Source organism: Myotis davidii, unplaced genomic scaffold, assembly GCF_000327345.1.
Source record: "Myotis davidii unplaced genomic scaffold, ASM32734v1 scaffold1363, whole genome shotgun sequence".
In the NCBI taxonomy this organism is placed as follows: domain Eukaryota; kingdom Metazoa; phylum Chordata; class Mammalia; order Chiroptera; family Vespertilionidae; genus Myotis; species Myotis davidii.
Window position 1 is genome coordinate 499,371 of NW_006294347.1, and position 20,347 is coordinate 519,717.

Below are 20,347 nucleotides of genomic sequence, written 5' to 3' on the forward strand. Positions count from 1 at the left end.
TCCCAGGCCCTGCCGGTCACTGTCTGCTGCAGCCTGGCACCCGGAGGAGCGAATTGTGCAGAGACAAGGCGCGATCTGCCCCAGCCATGGACCGGAAAGTGGCCCGAGAATTCCGGCACAAGGTCAGAGCTGCTAGGGGCGCCCCAAGTGCCCCGGGCCCCTCCCTTTCCCAGTGGGACCTGGGGGCTCGGGTAGCCTGGGATCCCTGATGAAGCCAGTAAAATGAGGGAGCAGCACTGGGGCTCCCGTGTAGGAACTGCGGATCTGATCTTTGTCCCTTCTCCTTCTGCCCTCCGCGGGCTGGGACGTCTTTAGAGTTGGAATTCCTTCCAGCCCTGGCCTGAGACGGGACAAAGTGGGCAAATCCCCCAGCTCCTAGTGCCCCAGCTCAGTGGGAGCATGTGGAGAGGGTGGGGGCAGTGTCTGAGAGTTAGGGAACTGCATCTCTCTCTCTCTCTCTCTCTCTCACTCTCTCTCTCTCTCTCTCTCTCTCTCTCGCTCTCTCTCGCTCTCTCTCTCTCTTGACCTCAAAACCCTTCAGGGAGCCCCCTTCCCTGCTTAAGGGCATTTATTTCTTAGGTCCCCAAGAAGAGAAGCGGTTGAGGAACTGGTGCTGCCCCGGGGGCAGTGGGAAGAAGGGAGATGGTCCAGGGAGTCAGCCAGAACCTTCCCCAAAGCCACATCTCCCCTGCGGGTCCCACTGGGGCCTCATTTGTGGTGGGGAGTCCGGACCATCACTGAAAGCTGCTGGAATTCACCCAGGGAATTTCCAGAGCTGTGCCCGAGCCCTGCGACCAGAGAGGCCCATCTGGGAGAGCCAGGGGACCTCCCCACCAGGCCTAGAGTGAAGCCAAGGGTACCTGGAGCTACCCACAGGCCCCGCCTGAGGGACTCACAACTGTGTGCCCCTTCTCCCTCCCGGAGCCCAGAGGGCTCCTGTCTTTACACCAAGCCTACCCTCTTCTCAGGCCTGAGGGTAGAGCTCAGATAGACAAGATGAAGGCACTTAACCCCGCTCTCCCCACAGAGAGGCCCAGGGGAGCCAAGGAGCCAGCCAGTGCAGGGCCACAGGGGCTGAGTGCCCGGAGCCAGGGGTCAGTCATTCACTTCATAAACATGTTTTGAGCACCCATTCTGTGCCCCGTCTCTGCCCTCAAGTTGTTGGCTGTGTGAGTGGGAGGCAGGCCCTACGCGAGTAATTACCTGCAGCTGGGCTGCTGAGCAGGGGGATCAAGGTCTGCTGGGGCACAAAGCGGGCAACTCATACTGGCAGAAGTTTCCTAACAAGGAGGCCTTGGGCATCCTGGGGTGAGCGATAGCTGGGGGGAGTGTAGGACAGTGTTCACTGGTGTACCCTCTTGCAAAGGGCCGTGAGGGGAGACATTTCGGCAGCAAGGAGTTCTGGTGAGTGTAGATTTCAGACAACCCACTTTAAAGGATCACAACCTCTCGTCCCCCACCCCAAGGCTCAGGCTTGAGTTTCACTTTCCTGCCCCGGGGCTGAAAGTAAGGCCGGGCCCTCTTTTGCCTTCTCCCCCTCTTCTCCCCGGGGAAGAGGGGGTACTAGTCTTCGCCTCTTTTCAGAGAATTACCTCTGGGGCCCCAATGTCTGCGTCAGCCCCTGGGTTAGCCCCTGCTCCTCTTCACCAGGCCCCACGGGCTCCAAAGGGCCTCAGGCCTCTGTGCCCCGCCCCCGCCACCCGGCTCTTCCTCACCACAAGTCATTACCTATTAATGCCCCCGTGAGTGAAGGCGGGGCAGGCGCCATGCTGGGCAAGGCCTGGGCTGGACTTTGTGCCCTGCAGCTTGGGAGACAGCAGCGGCCCTCCCCTCCCAGGCTGGAGATCATTCAGGAAGGAATAGGGAGAAAGGAAGAAGCAGCTGAGGACAGAGAGAAGGGCTCACAGGTATAGAGGGTGAAATCAACTACTTGCTGTCGATTGCTTTCTGGGTGTTCCCTCCTTAGTGTTTCACAGCTAATTGACCCACTGGGAATGATTGGTATTCTAAATCCATAGTGCCTTAGACTCTAAGGCGTAGAGGTAGTGTGTTGTCCTGGACAGTGCTATGTGACCTTGAACCAGCTATTAACCTCTCTGTGCCTCCGTTCTCTGATTAAATGAGGATAGCTATCATGTTTAACTAGTAAGGTTACTGTGAGTGCTGGAGGCGACCTACACATGTGGAAGGAGCTTAACTCGGCCCTGGCACTTAGTGAGGCCTCAACCGCCGTTCACTGCTGTTGTCTATTATCTGGGGCTGCGCAGAATTAGGTTCAAATTGCAACCCTGTCAACTCATGAGCCACGTCATCCTCCAAGTGTTCGTTTTCTTAGTTATGAGGTGAGGTTTGTAGTGCTTCCCTTTAAGGATGGGAGATAGGAAATAGGAACTCCAGTGCTGGCTACTCGGGGCACATAGTAACCGTTGGATACATGGACATTCTTTTCCCACCGATGCCTTTGGAGCCACAGGAGTCTGTCCCTCTGGACTTGTGCAGGTTGCCAAGGCCAACGGGAGCACGTGCATGGCCTTCCTGATCACACGGGTACCAAGGGGAGGGAAGGATGGCAGCAAAGAAGGCTGCCCCTCTGCTCGCTCACCGGCATGGTGCAGGAGCTTGGCTACTCATTTGCTCAAAAAGTATTTATTGCCTGTGGGTATCTGTAGTGTACCCTGCCCCAGGCCAAGCATCTGGAGGTGAGGTGGAAATACATAAAAAAGTCAGAAAGAGTTCCTGCCTTCTGGGGATCTCCTCCTCATTCATTCATTGATGCATGCAGTAAATATCAACTAAGCTCATAATATATGCCAGATAATATTTTAACCATTGAATAATAAAACAAAGTCCCTGCCCTCTTAGATAGCACATTCTAGTAGGGAAGACAGACAGTTAACAAGTAAACCAATAAACATATCATGTGATACCAAGTAATAATAAATGCTATGAAAACTAAACCGGGGTGAGGGGGTAGAGAGTAATGTAAGGGTACTCTCTATATAGGGTGGTCAGGAAGGCCTCTCTGAAGAGGTGATATTTGAGCAGAGACCTGGAAGAAGTAAGGCAAGGAGTCTTGGGATATATACGAAAGAGCATTCCAGGAGTGGGAACAGCAAGTGCAAAGGTCCCGGGGCAAGGAGAGGCTTGCCTTCTTTCAGAAGAGCAAGTACGATGGTGTTTCTGAGAGGAATTCAGAGAGTGGTGGGAGAAGGATCAGAGTGTGAGGGGGGGGGGGGGGGGGATAGAGAGATGGTATATGGCATTTTTTGTACTATATGCTCACTATTTCTGAACCTGAACCCAAGCCAGCAGGGGAGTGACATGGCTGATTTACATTTAAAAGGAATTGCTCTAAGATTTGAATGTAAACTTCACAAAAGAAGGTACATGAAAGGCCTATAGGCATGTAAGTAAATGCTCTCCATCATTAGTCATTAAGGAAATGCACATTAAACAATGAGATAACATGTCACACCCTCCCGAATGGCTAAAATGGAAAAGACTGACAATAACAAGTACTGGTGAGGATGGGAACAGCTAGAGGTCTCACATGTTGCTGCTGCAGTGAATACAAAATGATACAACCATGTTGTAAAATACGTAGCTTGGCAGTTTCTTGTAAAAGTTGAACATATATTTACCATATGAGCCACCCATTCCACTCCTACATATTTACTCAAGGAAGTGGGAATACATGTCCACAAGACTCATGCCTAATGAGAAATGGATGAACAAACTGCAATATACCTACACCGTGGACTATCACCCAGTCATAGGAAGGCACGCAATGACACAGATGAATCTCAGAAACATTCTGCTGAGTGCAACACTGAGAACACCAAAGTATGATCTGTATGACTACATGTATGTGAAGGGGAAGGGAGCGGGGCTGACGGACGAGGAAACTCTGAGATGATGAGCTGATTTGGGTGTTGGTCACACCAGTGTGGAAATTTGTTGAAACTCATCAAACTGAATATTTAAAATAAATATTTTTTTAAAAAAAGAAACTGCTTCGACTGCTGGTGGAGAGCAGACTAAGAGGGCCAAGAGGGGAATCCAGTTAGGAGGCTCCTACAGTAGCCCAGGCCAGAGGCAGGGGCTGGGACTAGGGTGAGGAGAGGTCAGACCCAGGATACATGTTGCAGCCCTTCCTGTGGGCTTTGTTGACAGGTTGGCTGTGGGTGTGGAGAGAGAGACATCAGGGTGACCTACATTTTGGGAAAAGGAGCAGGTTGGTAGAGACAGAGTGGGAGATGGTGGAAACGAAGCGTTCCATTTTGGATGTTTTAAGTGTGAGACACCTATTAGACCTTCCAATGGAGAGGCGAGTGAGAAGGCCAGTAGCGGTGGGAGTGTGAAGACTGGGGAGAGGTCTGTGCTGGACACAAGTCTCCGTGAGTCCTTGGGGTGTGAATGGTAGTTCAAGCCCTGAGACCGACGAGGTCACTTAGGGAGAAAAGGCTCGGGACACCCCAATCTTTAGAGGAGAAGGAACAGCAAATAAGGCAGGAGAACCAGGAGGAGGCGGCGTGGTCAGCTGTGCCGAGCGCTGAGTCAAATGCTCCCAACTAGTTGGCAAGATATGAGTCTTTTGAAAAGATTTGAAAAGATGAAGGATAATAAAACAAGAGACAAGCAGCCCCAGCACTATCTGGGATGCAAGCCGTGAGGGCCTGGGAAGAATGTGCCTGGGCCCATTCACCCCGCCAGCATTTACGAAGGGCCCACTCTCTGCCCGCTGCTGAGACTACAGACTGTGTACGATCTATTCTTACCTAGTTTAATTTAACAAATGCTGAGTGCTTACTATTTGCCCGCACTGTTCTGAGCATTTGACAACTAATCACTCATGAATGACTTTAAAATGATGAATCCCTCAAAGAAGGATGAAATCCTATGAAACAGATCCTTGAATCCCCATTTTTCAGGTGAAGCAGAGAGATGCAGACCTAGATGGGGGAGGAGCTTGTTGGTCTCACTCTCCACACTCCCCCCAGGCCTGTGCCTGGGCCACACACACATTAGTCGGGACACAGGCGGGTAAGAGAGAAAGTACAGCACAGCTTGGTGGGTCCCAGGGCCGGGGTGGGAACAGAGTGTGCAGAGAACGACAGGACGGTCTTTGTGGCGGAGCCTGGAGAAAGGCTGGACCAAGGCGAGCTGACATTTGAGCCAAGGAGTCTTAGCGGTGGAAGAAGAGGTCACAGAGGAAATGATGCTGGCACCGCCATCAATAATAGCTAATGTTTCAGGCCAGGCAGTCAGGTGGGAGCAGCTGGCTCATCCAACCGGAAAATTGGAGAGTCTTATGAAGGGGCCACATAGAGGGAAGGGCAGGAGCGCATGGACCAACAAGGCTTGTTAACACAGCCTGAGAGGAGCAGCAGCCAGAAGCCAGGGCTCCTGAAGGCGAGGGGAGGGAGGGTTCCCCCAAACAGGGGCAGCCATGGCCCAGACAGCATCTGCAGCCTCAAGTCGGGGAGCCCGCCTTAAGGTGATCCAGCGTGGTGGGAGCCGGAATCAGAACCCATTCCTCTTCTCCCCACCCCTCCCCACCCACCACTGAACACAGCAGGAAGCTGAGGGCAGGAGCTCAGGCAAAGCTTCCTGGGACACAGGGCGTGTGGCGAAGGCTGGCGGGTGGGTCTGGAGGTGCAAAGGAAGAGATTCAGCACATGTTTTGGGGCCCGGGCACTCTCCTAAGTACTTTGCATGCATTCACTCATTTAATCCCCACCGTGGCCCAAGGTCGAGTGGAACAATTTGCATTATTTAATTTGCTCTTGCTCTCTTTTTCCCTCTTTGGCTGGGTGCACACATGGAGTTGAATTTGCATGAGCTGAAGGTATATGCTTCCTCTCTCCTGAATGGCCAGACCACACAGAGTAATGCCGGGAGCTGAGGCTTCAGTGGGTCACACCTAGAATTTGCCTCTCGTGCCCCAGACAAGGGGGTCTGACCCCCCTACATCTCCCTGCCATATAGGCCTGTAGCACAGAAATAGTTGAGCACCAGCTAGAGAATGAAGGAGACCGGACACAAGGTCAGACACAAAGTCAGCGGAGGTGGGGGGACTGATGTGATAAATAAACCTCCCAACAGTTATTTGTAGACGGTGGCCCCTTAGGATTTCTGTGCCCATCATTGAGAAGGGCTCTAAGAAAAGGGAAGGCTTTCTAGATATAGTTGGAGAAAGAAGACATGGTGTCTCATACACAACAGGTGCTCCATAAATGTGTATTAGGCAAATGCATACAAAAATGTTATATCTGGCCCTAGCCAGCTTGGCTCAGTGGATAGAGCATCAGTCTGTGGACTAAAGGGTCCCAGGTTCGGATACCATATGGTGGTCTAGAGAAAGCAGAGGTTTTGGAGCCAGCGGACATAGGGTGAAGGCTCAGCTCTGCTACTTCTCTGAGCCTCTGTTTACTCACTTGTGAAATGGGGATAGTATTGTCCATCCACCTCAGAGCATTGTTGGGAGGTTAAAGGCACTCCGGGTAAACTTCCTCAGACGCGGTGAGCAGTCGGTAAATAGAGCCTGTCCTGAATGAGGGAGCCAGGCAAGAAGGGGCTCAGCTGGGAGGCTGGTGAGGAAGCTCCAGGCTGCGCGTGGTCAGGAAAGACTCTGGAAGGAGGGGCTTGCACTCCCCTTAAGCAAAGGCAGGGTTCGAGGGAAGGAGGGAGGACAGTCCATCTTGTGTGGGTCTGGGACTTACTCTTTGGTGACAAGCTGAAACTGAGCGAACAGGAGAAAGATCCAGAAGGCCGTGGCGTGTGTGTGTGCTGAGGAGATGGGGAGGTGGTCACCCAGGATTGGGCCAAGAGGTTGGAAGGAAGGTTCCAGATTAGAGCAACTGGAGCTCACTTGTCATTCAGCAGACACCACTGAGCACTGCATGCCTGTGTGCATGCCACTGAGCGCACGCGCTTCACTGGTACCTGAGTGCAAGGTATCGGGAGAAACCCACCCAGCTGATCTTTGGACTGCGGCTGGGCTGTCCTCTTGGTGAGTTTGCTGGAACCCAGACTCCAGCAGGAGGAGATAGACCACATACGTTTTTAAAAATTATTTAGGAAGTGAAAGTTGAATTATGCTGGTGACGCTACTGCGTGTCAGGCTTCTAGAGCAAGTTCCATCTTTCTCAGTTGTCTGTCTCGGTGCCTTGGAAAGCCCAGAGAGTGAGGTGTGAGTGTGTGTTTTCACGTGGGTGTGGTCTGACAATGAAGCAGGCGGTTTGCAACAGGACCTCCATGTGACTTGATCACTTAGATTTGTATTTAAAGAGCATCCCATATAAACCAGATGTGTTTTCCCAGCTGTTATGGTATATAGATAATTTTTTGAATGGACACATTGAAATGATAGAGGGAGGTGAGTCATTCTGAGTGAGTCCAAGTCCCACAAGGGAAATGGTGGAGATGACCCTGGCGAAGGAGGGCCGGGCAGAACTCAAGACCAGGATTTGAGTGACTGAATGAACTGGTGACATCAGGCTAAAGACTGAACTTGGCAGCTGCCTCGGAGGACTGGTAGGATGTGAATTCTGGATGCTATGGTCAGCATTGGAGGGTTGCCAACAAGGACGGGGACCCTGGGACCCCCAGGAACAGGCTTTTTTTCCACAAAGACCATCTCCAGGTGATCTTTGGTTGACCGGGAAGGAGAAAAACAGCATCTTAGACTGTAACACTGGAAATTGCTTGTCTTCTACTCCCACTTTCCACCCAGTGCATCAACACTGCCTACCTGCCGAGGACAGCGGGAGGCATTTCTGCCAGGAGGGCTGGGAGAGAGCGGCAGCCTTAAGGCCTCAGCCAATAAGAGATTCTCTCTCCTCGCCTTCCTCTCATGCGGCCCCACAGATGGAGTGGGGCTAGGAGCCATTTGGTCAGAAGGTCCTCACTCCAACCAGAGCAGATGGGATTTTTATGCTCCCCTTGGAGAGCAGAACATCTGTGGTTCAGTCATTCAAGAGAGTGTCTTCTCACTCATGATGAATCAGGCCAAAAGGGTTGGGCCCAGGGTGCTGGGACAGACTTACCCCAGGACCCCTGAGATACTCACAGAAAGAGGCAAAGCTGTGCTGACCCTCCTCTGAGGACCAATCAGGGGGGAGCTTGCAGTTGAGGCCCTGGGCCATGTGATGGGCCTGGAGGCTGCAGGAGGGAGGGACCCAGCGATCCCTCCAGTCGCTAACTTTGTCCTCTCACTCAGCCTCGGGCTGAAGAGGAGCCAAGGATACAGTGTGTAGAGATTCGCACTGAGCTGTCCCAGGGAGTGGAGCTTGAGGCTCCTGGGCCCCCAGCTCCCCTGGGACTGAGGTGCTAATGAAACAGCTCCTGACCCTGACCTTGGAGTCCCAGCCATTGACGTCAGCAAAGATGAAATAAGTAACCTGACTCTCCCCCTAGTGTGTGTGTGTGGGGAGCAGGGGGAATAGTCAGGGACGAGGGGAGGGGAAGGAGTGGCCAGAAGTCAGGGCCAACCAAGCTTAGTCCAGGAAGAGACAGTGGAGTGGCCCCTGGCATCGGTGACACAGGAGGACCCGGTGGTGGGGGGCTTCCAGCCAGTGGGATGTGCTATCTGAGCGAGTGGCCCAAATCCTTTCTGAAAGCAGTTATCCGGCACTATAGTCACTATCAGGTAAGACCAGGAGCCAACACTGCCGTGGTCACCCTGGACACTGAGCTGCAGCCCCGCTGTCACGGGGCGTATCGCTGTCATATATGTGCAGAGACGTGTGCACCCACCCGGGGTGAGGCTTGGCCTACACATCTGGATGTGCAGAGTACTCCTGTGGCCACGCCTGGGTGGTCTGCACAGGTGTGAGGTGTTGGGGTTAGAGGGCCAGCCTGGCCTGTGGCTTTCCTCCTTTCCTCACAGCCCCAGACCTGAGCTGATGCTGAGGAGGTCGCCGGTGGTGGTCTCCCCCTCCCTGGGATCTGCACTGGGCGTGCTGCGCCTGCAGCTGTAACTCTGCTCTTGGGTTTTCCAGGTGGACTTTCTGATTGAAAATGACGCCGAGAAGGACTATCTCTATGACGTGCTGCGGATGTATCACCAGTAAGTGTGCTGAGTCTAGCTCCTGTGGGCCACCTGGGGACCGCTGTCTGCAGGGAGCCCTGGGATGGGTGGTTTTATGACAGGAGGACCGCCCCCCTCCCATGCTGGGGAGCTCGGTGGTGGAGCAGATGCTGGGAACGAAATGGACACATCATTCAGGTGTCTCAGCAAATATTTGCACAAACACTCTGTGCACGGCTCTGTACTAGGGGCTGGGGCATAGGTGTGAGCATGTCCGACGGGTCGCTGCCCTCAGCTTGCTCACAATGTGATGGGGAGGGGACATCAAGTAGCCAGATAGGCTCCATAGAGTGTGCCTGCTGGAATAGGACAGGACATGCCAGCTGGCCCCAGCACCTGCCTCAGATATCTCTTATGACTCATTCAGCATACATTCATAAGCTCCTGCCACTTGCTGGGCACCATGCAGAATCCGGTAATGAATAAGATCGACTTTCTTTCCTCAGCTAGCTCATGGCCTAGAGAGGGGAGGTGGACACACACTACAAATGCAAAAAAACCCTCTACTATAAGTTATAGTAAAAGAAGTTCTGAATATAATTAAAAGCAGTAGAAACAAATTAAAAGCAGGATGTGAAGAAAGGGAGTTTTCCTCTCTAACCACGGGGGAAAGGACCGAAAAGGCTTTAGCGCGTGTTTGAAGGGTAAGGAGGATTTTGGTAGGTGGGAATACCAGGGAACGCCATTCCAGGGTGAAGGAACAGCGTTAACAGACCAAGATGAAGGTGTGAAAGCACAGGTGTGGCTGGGAAGTGACAAGTAATCTGGGGGAATAGAGCCCATGGCTCGTGGAGACCTTAGACAGCCAAACCTGGAGCAAGTCCCTGGAGAAGGCCAGGGAGGCCCTGAGGCTGCCGGGGAGAATGGAGTGTGTCCTCTGGGCAGCGGGGAAGCCATGGAAGGGTTTCGAGGAGTGACTTACATTTAGAAAAGACTAGATGAGAGTGAGCAAGTTGGCAGGCAGCTGGAGAGAGGCAGGCCAGAGACACTGAGGCCTGAACAGTGTGAAGAGGAGGCGAGTGAGAGGTATTGTGGAGGCAGAATTTACAGAGTTTAGCTACAGGTTAGAAGCAGGAGACTGGGGGAGGGGAGGGGCAGGAGGGGTCACTGCCATCTCACAGGAGGGTTCCTGTCTGGAGAGATCCTGGGCTTCGGAACTGGGCAGAGTGGAGTTTGAATCCTGACTTGATTTCATTTGCAAAATGGGTTCCCAACCCCTACCTCCCGGGTTTCCTGGCGATGCTGATATGAGAGAGCAAAGTTCTTCTGAGACAGCTTGCCCAAAGGTGGGGCTCTGGCTTTTCCGGATTCTCAGTTCCAAGGCCTGGGCCCAGTGGGTGGGGACCCAGTCCAGGACTGCTTTCTCTGGGAATCCGTTGGCCTCAGAGGTCATGGTCCTGGGTGAGACTCCAGGTGCCCCTTGTCTCTGCAGGACCATGGACGTGGCTGTGCTTGTGGGAGACCTGAAGCTGGTCATCAATGAACCCAGCCGCCTGCCGCTGTTTGACGCCATCAGACCCCTGATCCCGCTGAAGCACCAGGTGGAGTACGACCAGCTGACCCCCCGGCGCTCCAGGTGCGGAGGGAGCCCCCAGGCTAGAGGCATGGCTGGGCAAGGTCACCCTGGGATGGACAGGGTCCCTCACTAGTGGATGGGGCAGCACTGGTGGTCAGGCCAGAGCTGGGCCATCACCCACCTCTCCGACGGCAGGAAGCTGAAAGAGGTGCGTCTGGACCGTCTGCACCCCGAAGGCCTGGGCCTCAGCGTGCGTGGAGGCCTCGAGTTTGGCTGTGGGCTCTTCATCTCCCACCTCATCAAAGGCGGCCAGGCAGACAGCGTCGGGCTGCAGGTGAGCGGGCAGAGTCCTCAGGCTTCCTGCCTCCCCCACTCACTTGCTGGGATGCGTGGCATAACATGGTCACTCACCTTTCTGAGACTTTGGGAGAGGAAGATGCTGCCGCATCCTGATAGATTTCCCTCAGGCTGCAGGCAATCGCCTGTTTTATTGAGTCCCATTGGGAACATGGCTCCCCCTGATGCTGCTGCTCTTCCCCCCACCTCCCCTACTTCCTGGTTATGTCCTGACACCTGAAGCTTTGGGCATGTAGCCTTTTACTGGAAGGTAAAAGGAAATCCGATGTACTGTCCTAACTGTCCTGGCTTTGTAGCTGTGTGACTGCTGAAAACACTTAACCCCATGCCTCAGTTTTCTCATCTGTAAAATGGGAATGATGATGATGATGATGATGATACTATCCACCTCATCAGGTTGTTAAGAGGAGAATTCATATTATGAAGTACTTATAACAGTGCCTGGCACAAGTGCTCCTGTGCTTGTTAGGTAAGCAGAGAGGGAGATTGAATAAAGACCTAGGATGTGCCAGGTAACACGCTCACAACCAGCTCTCGTTGTATGCCTTGGCTGTATCATCCCGTTTCCAGAGCTGATAGCGACTCAGTCTTGACTAGTGTCACAGCCAGCAAGTGGCAGAGCCAGGATTTGAACCCAGGTCTCCTGACTGCCAAACCCAGGAATCTCTCTTCAGCCCCATCCCCGGGGTCCCCGCACCTCAGTGTCTGAGCAGAGATGGGCAGACCTCCAGGTCTCGCTCCTGCCGGAGCCCAGAGCTGTGTTTTTGTATGTCCAGATAAAAGAGGCCCTCCCACGCCCGCCCAGAGCTTCCAGCATGTTTGTTATCAACACCCCAATCCGAGCTGCCAAGCCAGGGGCTTTAGCGGCCTGAGGGGAAGGGTACCAGACACCGTGGAGTGGGAGGTGGAAACTGGGAGCTGACAGACACCGCTTTGTTCTAAATCCCTGTCTCACGGCTCGCCGGTGGCGTCTGAAATTTCAGCCGGTTCATTATTCCTCTCCTGTGCGCACATTTTCCAGCCCAGAAATGCGGCCAGAGAGAAAGCACAATGAGCTCCTCTCCAGGCGTCAGCAGAGGCCCCCTTTTTTCCGGGGCGAGCTCTCCTTCTAGGACAAGCACTTCTCAGCGATGCCTCCATGCCTGGGGGCTTTGGGCCATTTTAATGAAACAGTTTTATCTTCCCGCCTGTTTCTCAGGCTTATGCATTATCAACCCTTTCTCTGGCTGGCGGTCTCATCTCTCCTTTGTGCTGCTGCCCCTCAGATCGTCATTTCACTGTGGCCCTGGCACAAAGGGCCTTTTGCAGGGCTCTGCGCGGGAGCGAGAGGGGAGGAAAGCTGATCTAGCAACCTGAGCCGGGGGCTGCGTGGGAATCGTTCTGCCTGGGGTCCTGGGCAGGTTCCCTTTAGGAACAAGACAGGGAACTTCACTCAGGGGAGCATCCATTCACCTGTCTGGGCTCATGTTTCTGGGGAGATCTCCTGCCTGGATGTGGCTGGAGGAAGATTCTGGAAGGCAGTAGAGGGGCATGTTCAGGCACAGCCTGGCTGGACTGAAGGTCCTGTTGATCTGACCTGTGAGGCTGGGCCCCTGGGTTGGGGGGCTTGGACCCACCCATAGGACCTAGCCCTGGAACCTCATCTCTCTGTTCATATCACCCCTATTGGAGATGTTTTAGTGTGTGTTTTTTAAAGTGTGTGCTGTCTGAACCTACATCCTTTGCCCTGCACAGGGCGGTCTGTGCTGCCCAACCTGCTGTATGGTCCAGGGCTGGAGAATGATTCTGCATCCATGGAGGTCCCAGCCTTAAAGTGGACAGAGCAATCCCTGCCTTCCTGTGGGACTTGAGGGCTCTGACAGGTGGCAAGGATCCAAAGAGGGCAAGACACAGGGAACTGCAGCCAGGCTTGGCCAGGGGCCCTGCTTTTCCGTTTCTAAACACCCACGGGCCAACGCTTGTGGTCTGTAGGGGAAACCTGACTTCAAATCCCAGCAACACTGTCTGCTGGTTGGGTGACATTAAGCAAGTGGCTTCACCTCTCTGCGCCTGTTTCTTCATCTGGTTAACAGAGATGCAGAGTTGTAAAAAGTCGGTGCAGGGCCTAGTAACGGTTCTCCTTACAGGAGATGGCCCCAGAAACCTAGACAGTTCTGCAGTGAGTCCCTCCCCGTGGCACCTTTTAAATCCCATGCCACTCCTGTCAGTCCCCTGAGAAGATTAGGGGGTGTGTCCAGGTGTGGAAGGGAAGTGTTCAGCTGGCAACAATGAGAAGGTGATTCTGTCTCGGTGCTGTAGAAGGTAGGAGTTGACACTCCCTCCTGGACTGTCTGCCCGCCCAGCCCCTAGGCCCCACTCAGAGTCAACATGTACCCACTAGTCTCCAAAGGGTCAGCACATGTGGTGTGAGCTAAGCCCCTGCTGACCTGCGCTGGCCTCAGGCTGGAGAGGGGCATCCAGGATCCATCCATTTTATAGCTAACTAGAGGCCCAGTGCATGAAATTCATGCATGGGGAAGGGGTTGTCCCTCAGCCCAGCCTGCACCCTCTCTAATCTGGGACCCCCTCAGACATCCCTCTCATAATCTGGGACTGCTGGCTCCTAACTGCTCACCTGCCTGCCTGGCTACCTGATCGCCCCTAACTGCCCTCCCCTGCTGGCCTGATCTGCCCTAACTACCTCTGCCTCGGTCCCTGCCACCGTGGCTTTGTCTGAAAGAATGCTGGAAGATGTCTGGTCTAATTAGCATATTACCCTTTTATTAATGTAGACGGCTGTGTGACCTTGGATAAAACATCACCTCCTTGGACTTCAGTTTCTACTGATGTCTGAGGTTCCTTCCAGCCCTGCAATTATTAAATGAGGAATTTCAAGCCTAATCCCTGGGCCAAGGTACTTGGAGGAGGCCAAGGCAGTGTCCACTAGGGGGCAGTCTCACCACCGATCTGTATCCAGGCTGGCCCGCCAGGCCCAAGTGCCCCCTATCTGTCCCTGTATAAGGAGGGCTAAGTCCTGAGAAGAGGGATCTGATCAGAATATTTAGAGCTCAGGTTCAACGAAAAATAGCAATAACAACCATGTATTTATTATTTGTGGTGCCAGACACTGGCTGACTTTTTATGTACACACTCACTTAATTTTCATAGCAAACATATTTCCCCGTTTTATAGATGAGGGAAGCAGGTTCAGGAAGTTTAATAGACATGCCCAAGGTCACACAGCTAATAAGAGTAAGAGCAGGGGTTTGAACCCAGGCCATCCAATGCCAAAGCCTTTTGTTCATTTGCTGTTCTTTGCTCACACCCAGAATGGGAATTCAGAGTCAGGGCATCGGTGAATTTCCATAGTGTGGAAAAAAAGGGATTGTGTGTGTGTGTGTGTGTGTGTGAGAGAGAGAGAGAGAGAGAGAGAGAGAGAGAGAGAGAGAGAAATGTGCGCTTGAGCCAGGAGTCCTGGAAGTTCCCCACCCCAACTCTGTTATGGTGTTGCAGGGAAGCCTGCCCCTTGGGGTAGGGTGGGAAGAGCTGATTGAATCTGTGTGAAGGGTCACCCTCTGCATGGATTCTGGAACCTGTTGGTACCCCAATGGAGTGAAAGGGACGCCAGAGTTAGGTTACAGAGCCTTGTGTTCTATTCCCAGCGCCGCTACCCACTCTCTGTGCCCCTCCCCCACCATTTTAGGCTCTCCATCTGTGAAACAGGGTGGCAGAAAGACTCCTGGGAAGTGCCACTGTCCTGGGGTCCGTCAGGCTGTTGGAGGATGGGTTGGTTGTGACAAGGCACCAGGGCACATAGTTAGGCCATCGTCCCCTTTCCTGGCGAGCAGGCCTGGGGCATCTGGTAATGAACCTGACCGGCCACCCGATGCTCCCTCAACCTGTGCCCCTTCCCTCTGTGTGTGGCCAAGGTAGGGGACGAGATCGTCCGCATCAATGGGTACTCCATCTCCTCGTGCACCCATGAGGAGGTCATCAACCTCATCCGCACCAAGAAGACTGTGTCCATCAAAGTGAGACGTGAGTGAAGCCAGAGGGCAGGGAAGGGGGATAGGAGGGTGGGGAGGTGCTAATGGTGGAGTAGGGTGGTAGGCAGCAGGGGCAGGAGGGGAGGGCAGAGGAGCCGCCCTAACCCCAGTGCCTTTCTCCCACAGACATCGGCCTGATCCCCGTGAAGAGGTGAGCAGGACCCTCCTCAGAGGCAGGCTCTTCCCTGTGGGCTCAGGGTCCTGGGGTTTGGCTTCCTGCAGGCCAGCACTGCCCCTGGGCCAGCGGTGACTGGGGGCTCCAGATGGGGCAGATCTGGACTTGGGGCCTGGTCTCTCCAACATCTCTAATGACCCCCCTTCTCATTGCATTTCCCATCAGCTCTCCTGACGAGCCCCTCAAATGGCAGTATGTGGATCAGTTTGTGTCAGGATCTGAGGTAAGGGCCAGGACCACCAGTGATGGGGTCTGGATGGAATGGTCTTCAAGGAGGGGCAGCTGGTCCTGAAAGGGGCCTTGCTCTAGGGATGTGCCCTCAGGGGCTTCACACATGCCCCTGTGCATCCAGAAAGCTCCTGTGGGTGGTGGGCCCTCAGCCAAGCCCAGCAGGTATAGACCTCTCCCCCCAGGGACAGAATGGCCATCAGACTCACATGCGAATAGTAGTGCTTATGAGCTCAAATGGCCATTTTCACACATCTGACACCTAGTGACCCTTATTCTCTTTCCTCCAGGGCGGGCGGAACATTCTGGACTCCCTAGGGAATCGAGAAAACAGGGAGAAGAAGGTCTTCATCAGCCTGGTGGGCTCCCGGGGCCTTGGCTGCAGGTGGGTGGCAGGCATGCCCTGGAGCTCACTCATGACCAGCAGACCCCAAGAGGACCCTAATGCCTCTCCCTTTTCTCACTGCTGCTTCTGAGGAAACTTTTCCTCACTGATGATGATACTTTGTGGTGCCTGGTTTCCCCTCTGAGTTTCACAACAGGCCTGTAAGGTCAGGGGGACAGCTCTTAACAGGCCCATTTTACAGATGAGGAAACTGAGGCCCAAAGAGGAACCATGTTCCTCTGGTGGGACCTCAAGCCACTGTAAAGGCCTCTGTCCTGCTGATCATCTCTGTTACTGTTCGCTTGTTACCTGTTGCCTTGTGGGTTTCCTTAAGGGGCAGCCAGGGGATTGCAAATAGGAATTAGATCACACCACGTACTCTTGATAAGCACACAGGTCTAGGGGTCAGCCCCTTCTCTGCCACCTATGAGCTCCAGAACCTGGACTAGCTACTTAACCACTCTGAAGCTCAGCTTCTCCCTCTATAAGCTGGGGATAATAATATCCCCATTGTGAGGAGGAATGAGATGACAGAAGTATCAAGCTTAGTGCCTGGCAAGTAATAAGCAGTTGGTAAACGTTAGCTATTATTACTTAAGTCATTCTTATTGTTTCCATTCATTAACACTCAATACTTTTCTGCCAAGTTTAAGTAATAAAAAGCCCCTCCTTTCTCAGAGATTGCAGCCTAATATCGAATCCAGCCACATAAACAGTTACAGTAATGAATGACAAGGTTGCTAATGGAGCTGCATTCTGCATCATGGATGGCAAACAGGTTTCCAATCCTGTGCCATCTCTAATCAATTAGTAGTGGCTGCATGGTGTACTGTTTTGAAAAGAACTCTAAGGTTGCATCCAGGCGTGGTGGGAAAGAGGGCTGTGATTGATTAGTGATCAATCTGGATGGGGAGAACATTAGTGCAAATGCTTCCCTTGCTGTAGGTGTTTTAGGAGCACTGAGAAGAGAGCAACTATCTTAATCTTAGGATAGAAGAGGAGTTCCATTAAAACCTTGTAGCGATGTTAACATTTGAGCCTTAAGGAATGAATAGGAAAGTGCTAGAAGAGGAAATAGCACATGTGACATATTGGGTGAGGGATTGATGGGGAGAACATTAGTGCAAATGCTTCCCTTGCTGTAGGTGTTTTAGGAGCACTGAGAAGAGAGCAACTATCTTAATCTTAGGATAGAAGAGGAGTTCCATTAAAACCTTGTAGCGATGTTAACATTTGAGCCTTAAGGAATGAATAGGAAAGTGCTAGAAGAGGAAATAGCACATGTGACATATTGGGTGAGGGATTGGGTGGGGGCAGGGGTTACAAGTTGTCTGTGGCTCTTGCCACAGGTAGACAGTGAAGAACCTTGGGTACTGAGCTCATGGGTGACCTGTTTCCTGAGGGACCAAAGCCTGGAGACACAGGCAGAGGGAGCAAGGCCTTGAGAATGAGCAAGCACTGAAGGCAGAGGCTCACCTGCATTTCCCATCTCTTCCACAGCATTTCCAGCGGCCCCACCCAGAAACCAGGCATCTTCATCAGTAACGTGAAGCCTGGCTCCCTGTCTGCTGAGGTGGGGTTGGAGGTGAGTGAGCCCGGGCCAGGGTCAGACTGTGACCACACAGTGATGGAGGCACACGTCTTCCCACACAGCCCTCTCTTGGCAGTCACCCCCTAAGGGAAGCGTCACAGAGGGGGTGGCGTTTGACCCTTTCTACAGTCTTCTCCAGCTCTGAGAGCCTTTATTCCTGAGCTTGGGACTGCAGTAATAATGATCATTGAGTGTTTACTGGATCAGACAGTGTTCTAAGCCCTTTAAAATTCATGAGAACTCTGAGAATTGGGTACTGTCATTATCCCCATTTTACAAATGGGGAAACTGAGACCCAGAGAAAGTATGTGACTTTTCCAAGATCGGCTACCTAGGATGGTAGAGCTGTGATTCAACCCGAGGTGGTCTGATTACAGAGCCAGAACTTGTCACCTCTACTTTGGCATATTCCTTCCTCCTTTTGTGCATCAGAATTCTCTCCTATAAAGTGGGGTGATGGCCTTCCTTCTAGAGTCATTGTGTGAGTTAATGAATCAATACACATGCCGAGAACTGGCATATAGTAAGGGACCGTTGAATGCTAGCTACCAGTTATGACTCAGCACAGCCTCTGCTATATGAGAAGTCCACGGGCTCCTAGGTCTACATTCTGAGTGTTTAAAGCAAATGTCATAAATTCAGCCAAAGGAATGACCCTCTAACATGTAGTATTTGGCAGCTGCTGAAAGACATGAGGCAGAGGGACCCTGAGAGGACTCCAGCAGAGCTTTCCAACGCTCTGCTCATGAAGGAGAGCTGAGGTGCAGTCACTTGAAAACCCAGCATCTGCCCTTGACCCCCTGGATGAACCTTTCCTTCAGATAAGTGAGTGTACAGATAGTGCAGACGCGCTGATGCCTCCCCATTTCTCCACCAGGCAGGGGACCAGATTGTCGAAGTCAACGGCATCGACTTCTCCAACCTGGACCACAAGGAGGTGAGACCTACTGGCTGTTACACCTCTGCCCTCCACGTCTCCCCCCTCCCCCTGCCATGGTGTCTGAAACCTGTGCTCTCTAGAAGCCTGGACTGCTCTGGTCTGTCAGGCCTCAGCTGACTGCCCACCTGTCCCCACAGGCCGTGAACGTGCTGAAGAGTAGCCGCAGCCTGACCATCTCCATCGTAGCTGGAGCTGTAAGTCCAGAGTGAGCTGCTGGGCCTCCATGACCCCTGACCTCCAGGCTCAGCCACTCAGAGCCCTGAGGTCTGCCACATGCTCCCGAGAAGGGCCAAGGGTGTCTCCGTTCCCTGAAGCTCTGACAGAGCAGAGGGAGAGGGTCTCTGCCCAGCCAGGGCATGTTTGGGTCAGAGACAGCAGGAACCACAGTGCCTGACACTGGGGTCACGGTGCTGAGAAGACAGCCTTCATCTGGGCCCCCAAGGCTGTGGCAATGGGAGCCCAGGTTTCCCAGGGGACTGAGCCTGGGGCCTCTTTTCTCCCCATGAGGGCCGGGAGCTGTTCATGACGGATCGGGAGCGGCTGGAAGAGGTGAGGCAGCGCGAGCTGCAGCGGCAGGAGCTTCTCATGCAGAAGCGGCTGGCGATGGAATCCAACAAGATCCTGCAGGAGCAGCGGGAGATGGAGCAGCAGTGAGTGTGGCCAGTTAGGACGCCCCTTCCCTATCCTCTCAGACCACATCCACCTTGCTTCCCGCCCATTGCGTCCTGAGCCAACCTCATCCTCTCCCCCGAAGGCCTGTCCTCAGACCAGATGTGTCCAGTGGTGGTCAGCATAAGCATCCCCTGCCTCCAGGCCACCAGGCTCCTCCATGCTTGCCAAAGGGAACCCCTGATTTCCAAAACCCAGGAATATGGGGGTGCAGTAGCTAACGTCTATTGAGTACCATCCATGTATTATATATAATACAGCTGGTGCTGTATTATAGCCTCATGTATGTTACTGAATGTCATTTTCACAATAGCCCTGTGAGATGGGTGGTATTAACCCATTTTACAGGTGAGGAGACTGAGACCCAGAGAGGGTAAGCCACTTGTGTGCAAAGTCACATGTGGCCAAGCGGAGATTCGCAACAGGCAGCCGAGCTGCCCTGTCTGCGGTGATAAGTCCCGCCCCCACATGGGATGGTTGAGATGATGGTTCGAGAGAATAAACGGGGCAAGCAATTCATACATCAAAAACAATGTCAAAATCTAAATCCAGTACATTCTAGGAGCTTTATAAGAATTTGGAAAGGGATTTTCCCATCTCTCCCATCACAGATTTAGCCTGAAAAACTAACCCTGCTGGAACCTCTGCCCACAGCCCTGGTCTTGGGTAGTCACCCAGCTTTGCCCCTGGGGTCTGGGGCCCTCTTCCAGGAGAAGCTCCCTCAGCCCAGGCCCTGCCTATCATCAGTCACTGTATCTAAGAGTTTGGAGGTGGGTGCATAGTGTGGCCCACTCTGACCTGCACTCCGGCTCCGGCAGCACAGAATCTCTGCTTAGTGGTGCCAAACAAAACCCCACAGAGTACACGACCAGCATCCAAAGCTGGCCCAGGCACCCTTGGAGGGGAAGCTGAAAGAATTTCCAAATCAGGAGTTAGCTACAAAGAAGAGTGAACTCCCCTTGCACAGACTTCAGCATGCCAATCTGCATTCGTGTTTCAGAAGGAAAAAGGAAATTGCCCAGAAGGCAGCAGAGGAAAACGAGAGATACCGGAAGGAGATGGAACAGTGAGTGCCTCCGCCCCATGCGTCCGCACCGTGTCTGTGTGTGGACGTGAGTGTGCTCTCGGAGGGTAGCCAGCCAGAGGCCACCTCCAGGACCAGTTTACCTGGCCCTCTTGTCCCTGGTGGGTCCTCCTTTATTTTTAGCCATTCCATAATCCTAGTACTGTAAAGCCATCCCATTCCAGTAACTAGCACATGGTCTTACGTAATTGCCAGGGTAGCATTCACACTGGATTTAGAATGCAAGAGCCAAGGACTCTGTAGTCTTCACCACAGCTAGAACCCATGGTCTCTCCCCAGGCTGGTT

At 53.1% G+C, this 20,347-nt stretch overlaps 1 protein-coding gene across 3 annotated transcripts in view; it reads left to right on the forward strand.

Moving 5' to 3' along the window:
* Positions 1-6: 6 nt before the first annotated feature.
* Positions 7-20,347, forward strand: part of USH1C (Usher syndrome 1C) — a 44,627-nt gene continuing 24,286 nt past the window's right edge. For all 3 annotated transcript variants that reach the window (XM_006768410.2, XM_015566994.1, XM_006768409.2), the window contains exons 1-13: positions 7-122; positions 9,003-9,070; positions 10,524-10,667; positions 10,803-10,941; positions 14,873-14,981; positions 15,116-15,140; positions 15,330-15,387; positions 15,683-15,777; positions 17,278-17,362; positions 18,246-18,305; positions 18,446-18,502; positions 18,816-18,958; positions 19,978-20,043. In XM_006768410.2, coding sequence (XP_006768473.2) covers positions 87-122; positions 9,003-9,070; positions 10,524-10,667; positions 10,803-10,941; positions 14,873-14,981; positions 15,116-15,140; positions 15,330-15,387; positions 15,683-15,777; positions 17,278-17,362; positions 18,246-18,305; positions 18,446-18,502; positions 18,816-18,958; positions 19,978-20,043 — 1,085 coding nt within the window. In that variant the 5' untranslated portion in view covers positions 7-86. The remainder of the gene's footprint in view (positions 123-9,002; positions 9,071-10,523; positions 10,668-10,802; positions 10,942-14,872; positions 14,982-15,115; positions 15,141-15,329; positions 15,388-15,682; positions 15,778-17,277; positions 17,363-18,245; positions 18,306-18,445; positions 18,503-18,815; positions 18,959-19,977; positions 20,044-20,347) is intronic.